Source organism: Papaver somniferum, chromosome 4 (genome assembly GCF_003573695.1).
Source record: "Papaver somniferum cultivar HN1 chromosome 4, ASM357369v1, whole genome shotgun sequence".
NCBI lineage: Eukaryota > Viridiplantae > Streptophyta > Magnoliopsida > Ranunculales > Papaveraceae > Papaver > Papaver somniferum.
In genome coordinates this window covers 29,388,011-29,403,330 of record NC_039361.1, presented here as the reverse complement: position 1 = coordinate 29,403,330, position 15,320 = coordinate 29,388,011, and the positions used below count along the sequence as shown (strand labels likewise).

The following is a 15,320-nucleotide window of genomic DNA, read 5'->3' as shown; positions in this document are numbered from 1 at the left end:
ATCTTTAAGAAGGGATTGTATTAGTCGATAATCACAATCATAAATTTTAAAGATCTTTCCCAATTTCTTGTGTTTTCTCGACAGAGAGGAGTTAGAAAACCAATCAAATATGATATTGACCTTTTTTTCTTTAGAAGATGGTCAAACAACTTGGTATATTGTGAGACTTCCTCATCAACATCTTTATTGATCTCAGAATCGCTTTTGTCAAAAATTTCATCCAACAGTTCTTCTAGGCGTGTCTCTCAGTTATCCACAGTTTTAGATGATGCTTCAGATGTGACAGTTTTCTCATGTGAACCAAAACCTTGAAAATCGTATGAATGATTCTGAACTGGTGGTATATTCAATGAAAATTACACTCTTGTCCATATAGTTAGTGTTAGAGCATAGCTCGGTCGACCTCGCATGCGTTGCTATATCAAGCATGTTTGTCAATGTTAGTGATCAAAACTATGAGTCTTGATTTCTAGTCTATTATAGCTAAGTCTCGGACTAGGATAGAAAAGTGTAGTTGAGCTCAAGGACTTCATGGCGATTCATCATACAACGACGAAGATCTACACAAGGAACCGTGGAACTTCATCAACAAAAAGGTATGTGGAGACTTGAACTTATCTATCACTCAAAAGTCCATCTATTCTATCTCCTACTTCTTATGAGACAAAAATTTGTATGCTATATAGACTGGATCATACACATTTGACATTTCGAGCTGAGTATTCACTACTTAGCTTTTTCTCGAAATCGTGTGTTGGTAAAACGTTTCGCTTTGATCAAGTTTATCTTCACCTAGTGACGAAAGTCATGAAAAGTTTCAATTACTTTGAGAATTGCTCTGACGTGAAACGGTCTGTGAATAACGGATATATAACATCCTCTGAGAATGTCTCAATGATTGGAATGAGAGTTTAGATTACATAACCATGTATTCCTTAATCCGAAGTTTTCGAACTTTGTTGATTGAGAGAAACCAGAAGAATTGGCTTTGCCAAGTCCGCGAACTCAGTCCGCGAACTGACGGAAGTTCTCTTGCCGATAATTTCTGCTGGGATTTTCCAAAAACTCGTTTGCGTATTTATCCCGCGAACTCAGTCCGCGAACTGGCGGAAGTCTCTTTGCCGAGATTTTTTGCTGAGTTTGGAAAACTCTGCTGGTTGCCTTAAGTCCACGAACTTGTTTGTGAGCTTAAGTGGTTATGATCTAAAGATGTGCTCTGAACATGAAACTTAAATTACTAAGGAATACTTTATGCAAACTGTAGCTATAAAGTTCATGCGCCGATTCATCGAATCGAATCATCTTTGTTTCAATTGTGTCTTGTGTAGTTACATAAGATCTCATAGAAATTGAACAACTTTCTAACTAGTTCATTTGAGTCAATTTAACTAGTTATTGTGAAGAAGAACTAGGTTAATATGAATTGCTCATATGGTTAACCTTTTGGGTTACTATGTTGAACCAACATACACGTACATGTTTGGGCATGGTTTTCACGAACCCAGTAAACGTCTACCCAAGTGTGTGTGACAAGCTAAGTTTTCGATCTAATGGTTGAGAAATATTAGCTTGAATCTAAATCAGGTTTTCATCCAACGGTGAATATGTATTTCTTTATAATTAAGGCAAAACCTTGATTTGAAGGTTATATAAAGGAGACATCTATCATTGTGGAAAACTAATCCCCACACGTCTGTGTGATACTAGTGCGCTCACTAGAGTCGATTCTCCTTTAACCTTTGGTTTTCTTATCTAAAACCAGGTTAACGACTTAAAGACTTCATTGGGATTGTGAAGCCAGACCGATACTACTTTTATCGTAGTTGTGTAATATGATCTTGCATCTTCTATCGTACGAGTACAATCTTTGATTGGCTTAAGATCGTGAGAGTTCTCCGATAGGCAAGATAAAGAAGTCACAAACATCTTCATCTCACTATTTGTGATTCCTCGACAAACCGCTTGTGTAGTCAAGAAGGATTGTTGAGAGGTGATTGATTAATCTAGGCTGTTCTTCGGGAATATAAGACCGGATTATCAATTGGTTCCTGTTCACCTTGATTTTAAATCTTAAGACGGAACAAAACCTAGGGTTTTTCTGTGGGAGACAAATTTATCCTTTGATAGACTTTTCTGTGTGAGACAGATTTGTTTATTATCAAGTCGACGATTTTGGGTTGCAACAACTCTTAGTTGTGGGTGAGATCATCTAAGGGAATCAAGTGCGCAGTATCCTGCTGGGATCAGAGGCGTAGGAGTACAACTGTACCTTGAATTAGTGGGAGACTGATTGGGGTTCAACTATTGTCCAGTCCGAAGTTAGCTTGTAGTAGGCTAGTGTCTGTAGCGGCTTAATACAGTGTGTATTCAATCTGGACTAGGTCCCGGGGTTTTTCTGCATTTGCGGTTTCCTCGTTAACAAAACTTTTGGTGTCTGTGTTATTTCTTTTCCGCATTATATTTTATATAATTGAAATAATACAGGTTGTGCGTTAAGATCATCAATTGGAAATCCAACCTTTGGTTGTTGATTGATATTGATTGATCCTTGGATATTGGTCTTTGGTACCGTCCAAGTTATTCCTTGTGTTTGATTAAAGACTCGCTATTGTTTTAGCTTGAGTAAATCAAAACAAGTGAGAGATATTGACTCCTTGAGATACTTTAATCTAGATTGAGTCTGACTGTCTAGTTGATTCTCTAGCAAAGTATTTCGGAGTTAGTCCATATAGATTGCTAAGCGAAATATTGGGTGGTGTTGTTAGACCCCCGCCTTTTCAGTTAGATTGCTTCAAACATAAACTTATTAGGTCTTAAACGTGTTTGCCTGCTCTGATACCAATTGAAAACACCGGGGTTACCAAAATACACCACCAACTTTTTCTTAGGCAACATATATGGAAAAACTTAAATATAATTCCGAGAGTTCAGCTTAATAAATCTCAATCAAGGAATAATATTTAGAGTTATATCTTTTTCTCTCACAATGAGAAAGTTTACACTTGCAAATCCGTGAACCTGATATACGTGTGAAAGTTCTTGGACGATATCAAAAATAAATATCCAAGAATCAATCAATTTGTATCCAACAAACAAGAATGGATGTATCGAAAAGCCATACTTTTTTGGCAATCCAAAAGCAATCAGGAAGAACATAACTACTTCTCAAAAGATATTGTTCCTACTATCAAGAGTACTCAGAAGAAATTTGTGAAGAATACTGTTTTTGTCCAACCTAAAGATGGGGAAATCATCAACGTGAATTTCTTAGTCAACAAAGGAGATCAAGAAGAAGCTAGTGAAGACAGCAGGCTTGGAAAGAGAATCATAATGGAAGATAGCAGCACATCTGAAGGTCCATCTAATAGTGCTCATACCTGTGAAACCACTGAAACTAACAAAGACTTTCAAACTCCCTCATCTATCACTGCTAAGGATAAGCAAACTATGAGCACACTACTGGAGAGTCAGGTATTTCTAAATACTTCCACTTCATCTTTTTATCAATTATTTTACACTGGTTATGCACGCATTATCATTGTATTCTCTTTGCATCTAGTTTTCAAATACACCATTCTGCACATTATCAATTCTCACAAGTTCATATCCCATAAAATTTTTCTTTTTTTCATCTATTTTTTCCTGTTACACTACATCTTAGTTGACTCAAAAAAGGCTCACAATATGAAAATAATATCTTGGAATGTTCAAGGTCTCAAAACTTCAGCCACCAAAAACCACCTCAGTGACTTAATCAGATGTCAGAACCCTGACATAATATTTCTTTGTGAAACCAAAATAAATCAAAATAAGAGCAAACCCATTCTAAAACATTATCAATACCCAAATTATGCTTTTATTGATCCTATTGGCTTATCTGGAGGACTTATTCTTCTCTGGAAAAATGGTTTCTCTTGTGATGGTATTGGCAAAAGCAATAACATGTTTAACATTCTGGTTCAAGCTGATAACAACAAGCCTGAATTTCTGCTGACTTGTATGTATGAGCACACTAATTATCATAAGAAAAAAGCTCAGTGAAATCATGTTCTAGATATTAGTAAGAACAACAGCAGCCCTTGGATCCTTCTAGGAGATCTGAATTTCCACATTACTGAAAGTGATAACAATGCCTCTTCCTCTATTTATGGTTGGGTCAATAACATTGTAGCAAATTGTGGTTTAGAAGACTTAGGTTATTCTGGCAAGAGTCACACTTAGACTAGCAATAGTTTAGGTACAGGAGATAGAAAATCTAAAATAGATATGGCCTTAGGTAATAATGACTGGAATATCTCTTTCCCTAACTCTAAACTGTACCATCTAAATCAAGTTGGTAGTGACCATAATCCTATAATGTTTGTGACTGATACCTGCATTTCCAATCACTGGAAACCTTTTAAGTTCTTTCTTACTTGGCTTAATGATGATTCTTGTTCTAATATTATTGCGAATGCTTGGAAAACTGAATTTAATGATTCACCTGCTTTTCAGTTTGCTAATAAAATGAGAATTACTAGAAAATACCTCTCTAAGTGGAATATAGAGCATTTTGGTAATATACATCAACAGGTTAATTCTCTGCAGCATCAACTTACTTCATTGCAAGCTCTACCACACATCTCTTACGCGGATGCTCAAATTCTGGCAGTTAACAATGATCTAAACAGATGGCATAAGGTGCAGAATGAGTTTTATCAACAAAAGTCAAGAGACAACTTTATCAAGGATATGGATAATAATACCAAGTACTTCCATTCTAAATGTACTAGAAGAAGGAGAAGAAATAACATTGATTCCATACAGGACTACAATGGTAATTGGCTACAGTCTAGAGAAGATATTTCATCACATCTCACACATCATTTCAGCAGTATAAGTTCCACCACTAATCCAGTTCTTGATGAACATCTCTTCTCTATTCTTTATACATGCATTACTGCAGAAGATAATGTACTTCTTACAAGTATCCCTACCTCAGATGACATTATTGCAACTCTAAAAAGCATGGAAAATTGGAGTTCTCCAGGGACAGAAGGATTTCAAGCTGGTTTTTACAAAAGTCAGTGGAGCATTACAGGTGAAGATGTCTGCCTGATGGTCAAGAAATTTTTTGAGACAAAGTATCTGTCAAGACAAGTTAATAAAACTTACATCTCTCTTATACCAAAGAAGAAAAAGTCAACTTGTGCAACAGATTATAGACCTATAGGATTGTGCGATACTTCTTATAAAATAATCTCAAAAATTCTTGTCAATAAAATGAAACCTTTAATGGAGAAGATCATATCCCCTTATCAAGCTGCACATGTCTCTGGCAGACTCATTAGTGATAACACAGTAATAGCTCAAGAAATTATTCATTCTATGAAGAAAAAAGGGGGCAAATAGGTTGGTTGGCACTCAAGATGTACATGTCAAAAACATTTGACAGATTAGAGTGGAGCTTCCTTCTCAAGGTACTAAATTATTTTGGATTCAGTGATGACTTCTGTAACTTAGTTCATCAGTGTATAAGTACTTCTACCCTATCAGTTCTTCTTAATGGATCCCCTTGTGATGAATATCAACCTACAAGAGGTATAAGACAAGGTGATCCACTTTCACCTTATCTCTTTATTCTTTCTATGGAGTTTCTCTCAAGGCATCTTATTGCTGATCAACAAAACAAAACTATTCAAGGTATTAAAGTGGCTAGTCATTCACCAACCACTAATCATCTGTTATTTGCAGATGACTGCCTGATTTTCACTCAGGAAAATCTTTCTTATATTAACAATCTTCTCAATTAATTCAGCTCACAGTCAGGACAAGTCATAAATTTTGAAAAGTCTGCAGTGCATTTCAACAAGCACACTAAACCAGAAGTTGTTGAATGTCTTACCAACATACTTGGAGTTAAAGCTATGAATTCAAAAGAAAAGTACCTGGGGTCACCTCTGCTACTAGGGCACTCCAAACAAGAAGCTTTCAAATCAATACAAGAAAACTTTGAGCAAAGATTATCCACTTATAACTCAATTTCTCTCACACAGGCCGGAAGATCAACGATGACTAAACATGTTTTAAATGCAGTTCCTACTTATCAGATGGGCACTTTCAAGCTCCCTAATCAACTGATCAACAAGCTTATTGCCATTGAAAAACACTTTTTTGGGGACATAAATCAAACAAGGGTTCTAATCCTCTAGCTTGGCTCAAGATGTGTAAGTCTAAAGATACTGGTGGACTTGCATTCAGAGATCTAGAAAAGCTCAATCTTGCCCTTCTTACAAAAATGGCATGGAGAATATGCAATGATTCCAATAATCTCGTGGTCCAACTTCTTAGAAGCAAATACTTCAGAAATGGAGATATACTTCATAATAAGATTGAAGCCAAGAATTGCTCATATACTTGGAATGACATTACTAAGGGTCTCATTATAGTTCAGCAGAACTATTTCATGGAAATCAACAATGGAAAAGGAACAAAAATATGGCAAGATAGATGGATTTCAGGTATGACAACTCCACCAGTTCCTGTGAATGACTTATTCAGATTCTATGAAGAGGTTGTTGAGCTTATTATCCCTGGCACCAGTAATTGGAACATCTCTTTATTAAATCAATTATTTGATTCTGTTACTTCTTCAGGAATTCAAAGTATGTTTCTTGATGTCACAAAAGAAGACAAGATGATTTGGATGCCTGTCAAGGATGGTAAGTTCTCTGTTAAGAGCACTTATAATAAGCTTTCTAATTGCAGTGGGGAAGTTGTTGTCAATGGCAGAACTATTGATCCTAGGGTCTGGAAAAATCTTTGGAAAACTGGAGCTGCTCATAGAGTTAACCTCTTTATCTGGAAGTGTATTAGAGAGATTAATCAGACAAGAGATAAATTGGCAGTCTACAATGCTGAGCAGGAAAATCAATGTGGTTGTTGTGGTGCTGAATTTGAAACAATAGAACATCTGTTACTAGAATGCAGACATGCCAGAGCTGTGTGAAGAGGAGTTAACATCAACATTGATGCAGTAAGAAATAACTGCACAAGTGTGTCAGAATGGTGTACAAGTTGGTTCTCTACAGATGGTAATTCAAATGAACATTTGTTATACACCTTAATGATTGGTGCTTGGATCATCTGGAAAGACAGATGTGATTCAATATTCCAGGAAGTATCCCTAAACCCATTTAATTATGTGCACAAGATCAATTATTACTTGCATTCTCATTTAAAGGCACATAACATTGCATCTGCACTCACACAATGCATTACTTCACACTGGGATCCACCTCTACCAGGCATTATTAAGATAAATGTAGATGATCATTTGACTACAATTCTAAAAAGTTAGGCACTGGATTAATTATTCGTGATGAAACAGGTACATGTGGAGAGATCAAAGGAAGTTTCGCAAATGGAGCACTGAATCCAAAAGAAGGTGAAAGCATGGCAGTTCGTGAGGCACTAGCTTGGGCAAAGGAAAAATCATTCACCAGAATACACATTGAAGCAGATGGAAAGCTTGTCATTCAATCAATTACAAGAACTATCTCTTTAATACAAGGGGAGAAAATAAGAATATCTTAAAAGAGATAAAATATTTATCTTCTACTTTTAGTTTATGTAATTTTACTTTCATTAGTAGAGACGACAACCAAGTTGCAGATGAGGTTGCTAGGTCAGTTAGAACCTCTGAGCTAAATGTTGAACTTTATGAGAATTTTGGTGCTAACATTTGTAGTCTTCTGGCAAAAGACTTCGGTGCTATTTCTTAATAATCAATATATTTCTGTTTTTATTAAAAAAAATAAAAAATTATGACAAGTTACATGTTTCTTGGTTAAATACCGGGCATTAAAATTTTCTTGCAAATCGTTGATTTGATTTTTATATATCATGAGTAGTTTAGTACAGCCAAAACCAGGCAGTGCTCCAACTGGTTATCCCGGTTCAAAGATTCAAACTCGAAACAGACGCCCAGTTCGTGTTAATTATCCATTGAAGAAACAATTTGCTTCTGTTAATTCATTGCAATTAAATAATAATAATATCTCAAGGGTAGCTTCTTGCAATTCTTGGTATCCATCAACTCATTCAACGTTTAATTCTTTTCACGCACTTAGAGAACAAAGTCATCAAGCGCGTCCTTTTATTAACGGTGCAAGTAGCTCTTATTATGGATCGTATCATGCAGATGAATATCGAAATTCCGATGCTATAGGAAACATATTAATTCCAGTTTTTGGTATCGGTGGAGTGTTGATTATGTTTGTATGGGGTTCAGAAAGAATTCCTTATTCGGGAAGAATCCATTTAAATTTTTTACCAAGAGATTTAGAGAGAAAATACGGAGAATTCTCTTTTAATTATGTAAAGAAAACTCTTAAAGGGAAAATTCTTCCGCAAACACATTGGAAAAATGTTAGGGTTAGAGTAATAGCCAATGATATAATCGAAGCTTTAAGGAGGGGGTTAGGAGATGACAAAAGGGTTCAAGACAGTAGTGGTGAAGCAAAGAAAGGTTCTAAAGTTGCTACTTATCTTTTGGAAGGACTAGATTGGGAGACTTTGGTTGGTGATGAACCAATTGTTAATGCATATTAGCTTGATTACTTTGTTGTCCCGGTGGAAAGATTCTTGTTTACACTGGTTTGCTTGATTACTTTAGATCAGATGCTGAAGTAGCTTCAGTGCTTGCGCATGAGGTATTGCTTTTCTACTTCTTTCAGTAGCTTCTTAGAATTTGTAAGTGCAACCAGGAGATAAGCCTTTGGTACACCTAGTTAAAACTAGGTGTCGCTTTTGGCAGTATGACTCTGGCTGAGATTTACATATATATTTTGGTGGTTCGTTTTTTTCTTCTTTTTCCTATGTTGTTTTCTAATATACGGTTGATGTGATGATATTCTGATATCAGGTTGGACATGATGTGGCAAGACATGGACCTGATACATCTCAAACAATCTGTGTTTTGAGTTTCTGAAAATAATTCTGAATACTCTGTTCAAGAATACAAGTGACACGACTAGTCTAGATGAAGCATGCAAATATCTCCTCGTCTACCTGCCTTTCTCTCGAAGGTATTTGTTATGGTTTCAGTAATTTGCCTAAAGTGTTCACTACGATAGTCTTTCATCCACAAATAATATTCAAAAAAGAAAAGTTTACTTGCTGCTAATTAGCTTTTCCCAGTAGATTTTTATTTTCGTTGTTGCTTTCGTCCTGTCTTGTAGCATGCTTGACACTGGCACCATGTATGTGCTTATGTTTCTACCAGGACCTGGCTTATCCTGGTTCCAACCCACCCCAAAAGCCTAAAATATTTCAAAATAGACAAGCCCCTCTCGTCATGTGGAGATATTTTACTCTACATTTTTTTCTTTTATTAGGATAGAAAGGGAAGCAGATTATATTGGATCAGTAGAAATTGACGTTTAGTCCCAAAATTTGTGAGCTTTGGACGTTTTAGTCCTGCCATCTCAAGCCTAGTAATAGAAGGTCCAAATTAACCATATTCCGTACGGACTAATTCTTTCTGGAACGATTCAGTCCAAAACCAATTTTTCAGAGGGCAGAAATACCCAACAGCTAAATGTAATACCAGTTCCCGTACTTCAATTTCCACTTTTCATTTTCATTTTATGGAAACATTTCCGGAGCGAAAAAAAAAATCATAAAACCTGATCTCGTCGTTTCAATGGAAGTTCAATCTTTAAACCTAATTATGATAATCAAACAGTTACTGGATTCTTCTTGAAAAATCTAAATCATCGTCGTCATAGGTTCCTTTTCTTGAAGATAAACTCAAAATTGATGAATTTCAGAAATTAATTAGAAGATTTCATCAATTGAAAAGCGGTATGAAAGATGAGAACATGTTGTTATCATTTAATTTGATCGTCGTTGTTACTTTATCGATTTTAGATAATTTTTTTACGGTTTCAGTTCGAGCTTCTTATTCAATTAATGGGAAGAAGTTAGATCTATAATCATCTAATTATTTTTTTTTACTTATCAATTAGTTTAAATGATGATAAATCTTTTGTAGCAGATGCTTATGCAGATTGCTGGACTTGGAGATGACATTTAAATGAGTACCTTTGATTGTTCAAAAGGTAAGTGGTCGATTTCACTGATCTTTAACTTTAGTATCCTTATTGTTTAGTTTCTATTAGGAAAACCATGTTGTATTTATGGATTTACCTGCTATTAACTTAACATTTGATTAACCATCTAATTCTTAGAAATTTACTTAACATTCAATACTAGATAAAATTTCAATGGTTTTCAACTGTACAAGGAGCTAGGTTTGAGATTTTAGTTAAGATTAATAGTTTGTGAATATATGTCAGTCGGTATTTCCTTTGTAATATTTCTGCACAAATATATGTTGTTAATTAAATAAAGAGATTCTTGCAATGTTTCGTATCGAATGTGAAGAATAGCAGACTAAATTTTGACAACAACTACCACTGACATAGTATGTGTTTGCTCATGCTCACCGTCATATGGTATGTGTTTATTTACTCAATTTAAGGGTGTTTAGGAAAATTCTAATTAAGAAGTAACTTTCAAGAAACCAGAAGTTAGGTTCGACCGAATTTTAGAATCATTTTTACTCTAGTTACCAAACAGTTCGAAAAAATTTCGCAGAAAACATCAAACTGAATACTAATATCAAACAATATCATGGTCTGTGAACATGAACAATACTGGATATCGGTAAAGTAAGTAGTTTACACCTAATATCTCCATTAATCAGTAAAACTAAAATCTACATTTAAGCTTTAATTAAGAACCACAGTCAGCTAGCCAAACACAACATAACTAGCTCATAGTTTTGTGACGTGCTTTAGGCCCCTAGATATGACTGGACGTTTTGTCAGTATAAGATGTGAATGGGATGGTATGACAAGGATCCTATCTAACTCTGTCATAACTCAGACATTACCCACCAAATTCCCAACCACGGCTTACATTATAGCACGCATATTTATGCCTTCCCTCAAATGGTGCACATTTGCTTGGGATAATGCAATTTTGGCTTGACTTCAATGAGCTGCGAGGGCTTCCTCATGACTAGGCAATTGATTAGTGTGCATATGCACTTATTTACAGGGCCCTTATTTACATGCCTTGATGCTTTTGTTTAGATATTAGCAGCACGTTCATGCCTCTAATTTATTCTTTTGTTTGAAATGCAAAATGGAACAATTTTACTTACCAGGGGATTGGAATACATTGAGTACTGTCAAAAGGTCGTGTAAAACTGGGGTACATCTTTTCTCATTGTTTCATAGGTCGTGTAAAAGTAGGGAAAATCCCATCCATTGTAGAGGCAGATTATGAGCTCTTACGACAATCAAGTTTTTGTAGAGTGAGTGAAGATTAAGAGAAGATGATTATAAGTAGGTTAGGTTGAAAAGATATATAGATAGAGTGAGAGGGAGAATGAGAGGGGTACGCTTTTGCATATTCTAAATGTAGGGCACCAGCATTTATACGGTGACCATCTTGTGATGTTCTTTAGGTATTAATTTATTTCTTTTTGAGGTTTTTTTGTAAAATTTTGTATGAGAACTATGATCTTGTGTCTTTAATTTTTTATAAAGGCGATCTAATCTGAATCTTTATGTTATTAGGTGTACGCAATTGTACACTCGTTGATTGTTAGGTGAACACAATTGTACACCCGTTGATTGTTAACATGTACATAGTTGTACACCCGTTGATTGTTAATGTGTACATAGTTATACACGTGCTCATTATTAACAGTACAAACCTGTATTAATATCGTTGCTTGTTTTCCTTTGAATTTGTGTTTAATGAACTCGTTTCTTACTCACAGGCTTGTATGCACATAAGTTACATAGAATGTCAGGATGTTTGATTTAAGCAAAACGATAGTGCATGTAACACAAGAAGATTTTTTTTTCCAGTAACTACGAGAGGTGATGTGGTGTTGTTTTGTTTATCGGCTTTCTGTTTTTTTTGCAGGTCTGATCCAATGTTTCTAAATTGATGTTTGAAATTTAAATTTCTATGGATAGGTGTATATGCGCAAAAAAACAAAAGTTTTTTCTTTTGTATTTGAATCATGTATTCATATAGTTTGAATTTTGTTTGTATAGAAGATATTAAAAGATGGAGATGTGCGAAGGGAGGTCGATTTACTTAGAGCATACTTCAGAGATAAGTCCTAAAGCTTGTGATTTGGACTTGAAAAAAAGAGAACAGGCAGCGACACACCAACCATTTCCAGGTCAAGCGGAATTTCTTTGTCCTCAACCTCGTCGTGCTGTTAGGACTCCTTACACTGTTGATAGCCTTGAAATACTGTGCTGCACTCCTAGAGGGTAAGTAGTCGAGTTATTTAATTTGTTCTTTGGTGATAATAGTAGTCATTTTACTTACACAATTGGGAAGTTGGAATTTTGTTTTCTAAAGGTATTGTTGGATTGGCCGTTGTTTCACATGTAGTTTATGTATAGTTATGTTACTACGTAGAAGCTGTTCATAATTAGGGTTCTTTTTATCTCGTTGAACTCTTTTGTTTCACATGATGTTTGTTCACATACTGATGAACACATCATGTTGTTTGTTTTTGTTAGTTTGTAATATTTTTCAAAGTTGAGAATTTATTTTTCTTTTTATTTGCAGTGAGTCCCCTACTCCCAAAAAAGATCCCAGTCTTGACATCTTAAGTTTATTTTTTAGCAAGGTAACTGCCGACATCTATTTGCTTATGTTGATTTCTTTTCATAGGCGCATCATCTATGGTAATAACATTTTGTTTATCATTTCATGATTGTCTGTATTCAGGATCGTTTAGAAGAAGATTTAGATACTGATAATAGCAACCAAATTGTCCTTTTTGCGGTTCACCACCACTACATGCATGCTAACAACTATGTATACAACATGTCGATTTTTAATGTGTACAATTATGTACACATGTTCATTATTAATGTGTACATATTTGTACACCCGGTAGTCGTTAATGTGCATATTACTGTACACATGAGTATACATGTTCTGGGTATACATGTGTACAACTATGTATACATGTTAGTTTTATTGTGCACGCTGTGAACATGTTATATGACTTCTGAAATTGAATCTATAAGAAATGTTGGTTCGTAAGGCTTATTCTGGAATTAAGACTAATTAAGATTATTCTTGAGAAGCTGTGGTTCTGGAAAGGGAAACTTTACTGAGATGGTTGATACTTTATCCAAAAATTATTTAAGACAAAATAAGTTTTGGTATGAATAATCCTTTAAGTTCGTTGTGTAATGTGCAATACGAGTTTTTCTATTATTGTAAATGCTTTTGTCACTTTATGCGCTAACATTATTATACATCATGCAAGCTGATGGAAGGAAGGTGGATAACAAAAGAGTGCTTGTGGATGTTGTAGTATATCTTGAAAAATATGCGTATTTCAGTACATTAGTTCACGATTCCTTTACCGGATCAAGTTTGGTTGGAAAAGATATGTTTGCAGTGATAATTACACTTTTATTCTCATGAAAAATAATTACATTCTTTCTAGGAAGATTGGAAATGCGTGAATAGCAATGTAGTATAAAGCGAGCAGATCCTAAACAATCACTAAGTAATGATTGTATAAACTATAACTAGGGTGTACAATCTGGTGCATATATGAAAAAATGACTCCATAAGCTTGTTGTTGCTAAGTAACTAGGTGTACAAATTGGTGCACGTGGGAAAAAGATTGGCTTGATAAGATTATGTTGCATAGATGCAGGTGTACAAACTGGTGCACGTGTAGAAAACGACTCTGTAAGCTTATGTTGTGTTTCCAGTTTGTGCACATTTTATTTTTTGAATTGTTACCATGCACATAATTGTACACATGTTGAATATTAATGCATACATACTTGTACACATGTCGTTTCACAAAAGATTTCATCTTCTTATATGTTTTTGTATTGTTTTGCTTATGTTAAGTTTTTCCTTCTTAGGTTATAAGCACCTGGGGTGTTCAAAACGAAATTGACGTATACCCGGAATGCAGAGTATGGGATGCAGGGTATGTTCACCAAGTAAGAACTTGAACTACAACTGTTTTTTCTTGTCAGTGATACCTATAAATGGTTCATCTGTCTCTAATTTTGGTTTACATTTGAAGTTTGAACCCATTTCGATATCATGAGATGATTTTAATAGCATGTTTGCTATGTTTTTAGGTACTTTTCGAGGGAGCTTAAGGTGGAGAAGAACAATGGACATGTTTTGGATATTAATGAGGTGCACCTTGTCTTGTCTCTGGATTTTCTGGATTGTTGTAAATGTGTACATGTTTGTACACCAGTGTAAATTAAGATTTTTTTTTAAAATAAAAATTATATAGTCATATGGGTACTCTTTTTGTAGCTCTTGGAAAGAGCTTTCCGAATATATAAAGTTTGTGAATTTTGGACGAACGGTTCGAAAGATAAATTGTTTTTTATTATTTTTAATATTATTTAAAATTGCTGACATCATCTTGAGTCACAATGGATTAAACTGTAAATATTTGGACTAAATTGTAAATCATGAAGGTTATTTGCGTATTTTCCATATTTTAAATAATTTTTGGACTAAATTGTACCTAGTTAACTCGAGATGGACTAATCTATGTTTTTTTACGCGTCTTCGACCTTTTTCCCATTGGATTACTCTTGCTTGCGTCAGCTGGATACGATCCTCCAGTCCAAGTGCAAGAGAAGTTTGGGGAGCTTATTGGGGATGGAGGGTCGTTTCTAGGAGATTGTCTTGCCACGCATCCATCTGAAAAGAAGAGAGTACAACTGCTATTACAGGACAAGGTTATGGAAGAAGCCCTTAGTATATATTGTCTTGCCACGCATCCATCTGAAAAGAAGAGAGTACAACTGCTATTACAGGACAAGGTTATGGAAGAAGCCCTTAGTATATATAGGGAACCAAATTTCAGCAGGGGTTTCGAAAGGCGAATTTCATATTGTTGTAGCTTTTGGGAAAGTGCTTTTCTGTTATGTTTTACTGTATTGTTTTGTGTTTTATTGCGCAAAAAAACCCAGACAGATCCTTAGTAATTCTAATCTGAATTTTTTTGTTTAAAAATAGTAAAATTTTGTGTGGTAAATTGTCTGAAGTGATGTTGATATAGTTAATAATAATTAAATAAATCCGAGACCAAGAATTCAAATTGGATATGTGATACAAAGTCAACATTGCGTCCTACAATCTGCTTTGTGACTTGGAAGCTGAATTATAATCCAATATATGTCAGTGTGCCAAACATGGCCGTATGATCAAATATGGACAGACGTGGGTTCGTTCTT

General features: G+C 35.0%; 3 protein-coding genes across 5 annotated transcripts; all 3 read left to right on the top strand.

The window, feature by feature from the left end:
* Positions 1–5,408: 5,408 nt before the first annotated feature.
* LOC113272262 lies at positions 5,409–6,191 on the top strand. The gene is made up of 2 exons (XM_026522128.1): positions 5,409–5,682; positions 5,839–6,191. Exons 1-2 carry the CDS (start codon positions 5,409–5,411, stop codon positions 6,189–6,191), a joined length of 627 nt encoding a protein of 208 aa, XP_026377913.1.
* A 1,693-nt stretch (positions 6,192–7,884) lies between these two features.
* LOC113272261 lies at positions 7,885–8,592 on the top strand. Its single transcript, XM_026522127.1, has one exon. It carries the CDS (start codon positions 7,885–7,887, stop codon positions 8,590–8,592), a length of 708 nt encoding a protein of 235 aa, XP_026377912.1.
* Positions 8,593–9,685: 1,093 nt separating this feature from the next.
* Positions 9,686–14,368, top strand: LOC113273672. 3 transcript variants are annotated; one of them, XM_026523317.1, is made up of 7 exons: positions 9,686–9,846; positions 10,040–10,103; positions 11,837–11,939; positions 12,120–12,344; positions 12,649–12,709; positions 13,977–14,044; positions 14,202–14,368. In XM_026523317.1, exons 4-7 carry the CDS (start codon positions 12,133–12,135, stop codon positions 14,329–14,331), a joined length of 471 nt encoding a protein of 156 aa, XP_026379102.1. In that variant the 5' UTR covers positions 9,686–9,846; positions 10,040–10,103; positions 11,837–11,939; positions 12,120–12,132; the 3' UTR covers positions 14,332–14,368. The 3 variants fall into 3 exon arrangements, with proteins under 3 accessions (XP_026379102.1, XP_026379101.1, XP_026379103.1); XM_026523316.1 differs by lacking the exon at positions 11,837–11,939; XM_026523318.1 differs by lacking the exon at positions 11,837–11,939 and having other exon boundaries at positions 13,977–14,057.
* Positions 14,369–15,320: the final 952 nt, after the last annotated feature.

Excerpts from the sequence above, each read along its gene's own strand:
- LOC113272262 (XM_026522128.1), top strand. The coding sequence starts at position 5,409 with ATGTACATGTCAAAAACATTTGACAGATTAGAGTGGAGCTTCCTTCTC. Across the intron at positions 5,683-5,838 it reads ACAAAACAAAACTATTCAAG|TGCATTTCAACAAGCACACT; the intron begins GTATTAAAGTGG and ends AAAAGTCTGCAG.
- LOC113272261 (XM_026522127.1), top strand. The coding sequence starts at position 7,885 with ATGAGTAGTTTAGTACAGCCAAAACCAGGCAGTGCTCCAACTGGTTAT.
- LOC113273672 (XM_026523316.1), top strand. The coding sequence starts at position 12,133 with ATGGAGATGTGCGAAGGGAGGTCGATTTACTTAGAGCATACTTCAGAG. Across the intron at positions 12,345-12,648 it reads CTGTGCTGCACTCCTAGAGG|TGAGTCCCCTACTCCCAAAA; the intron begins GTAAGTAGTCGA and ends TTTTATTTGCAG. Across the intron at positions 12,710-13,976 it reads TAAGTTTATTTTTTAGCAAG|GTTATAAGCACCTGGGGTGT; the intron begins GTAACTGCCGAC and ends TTTCCTTCTTAG.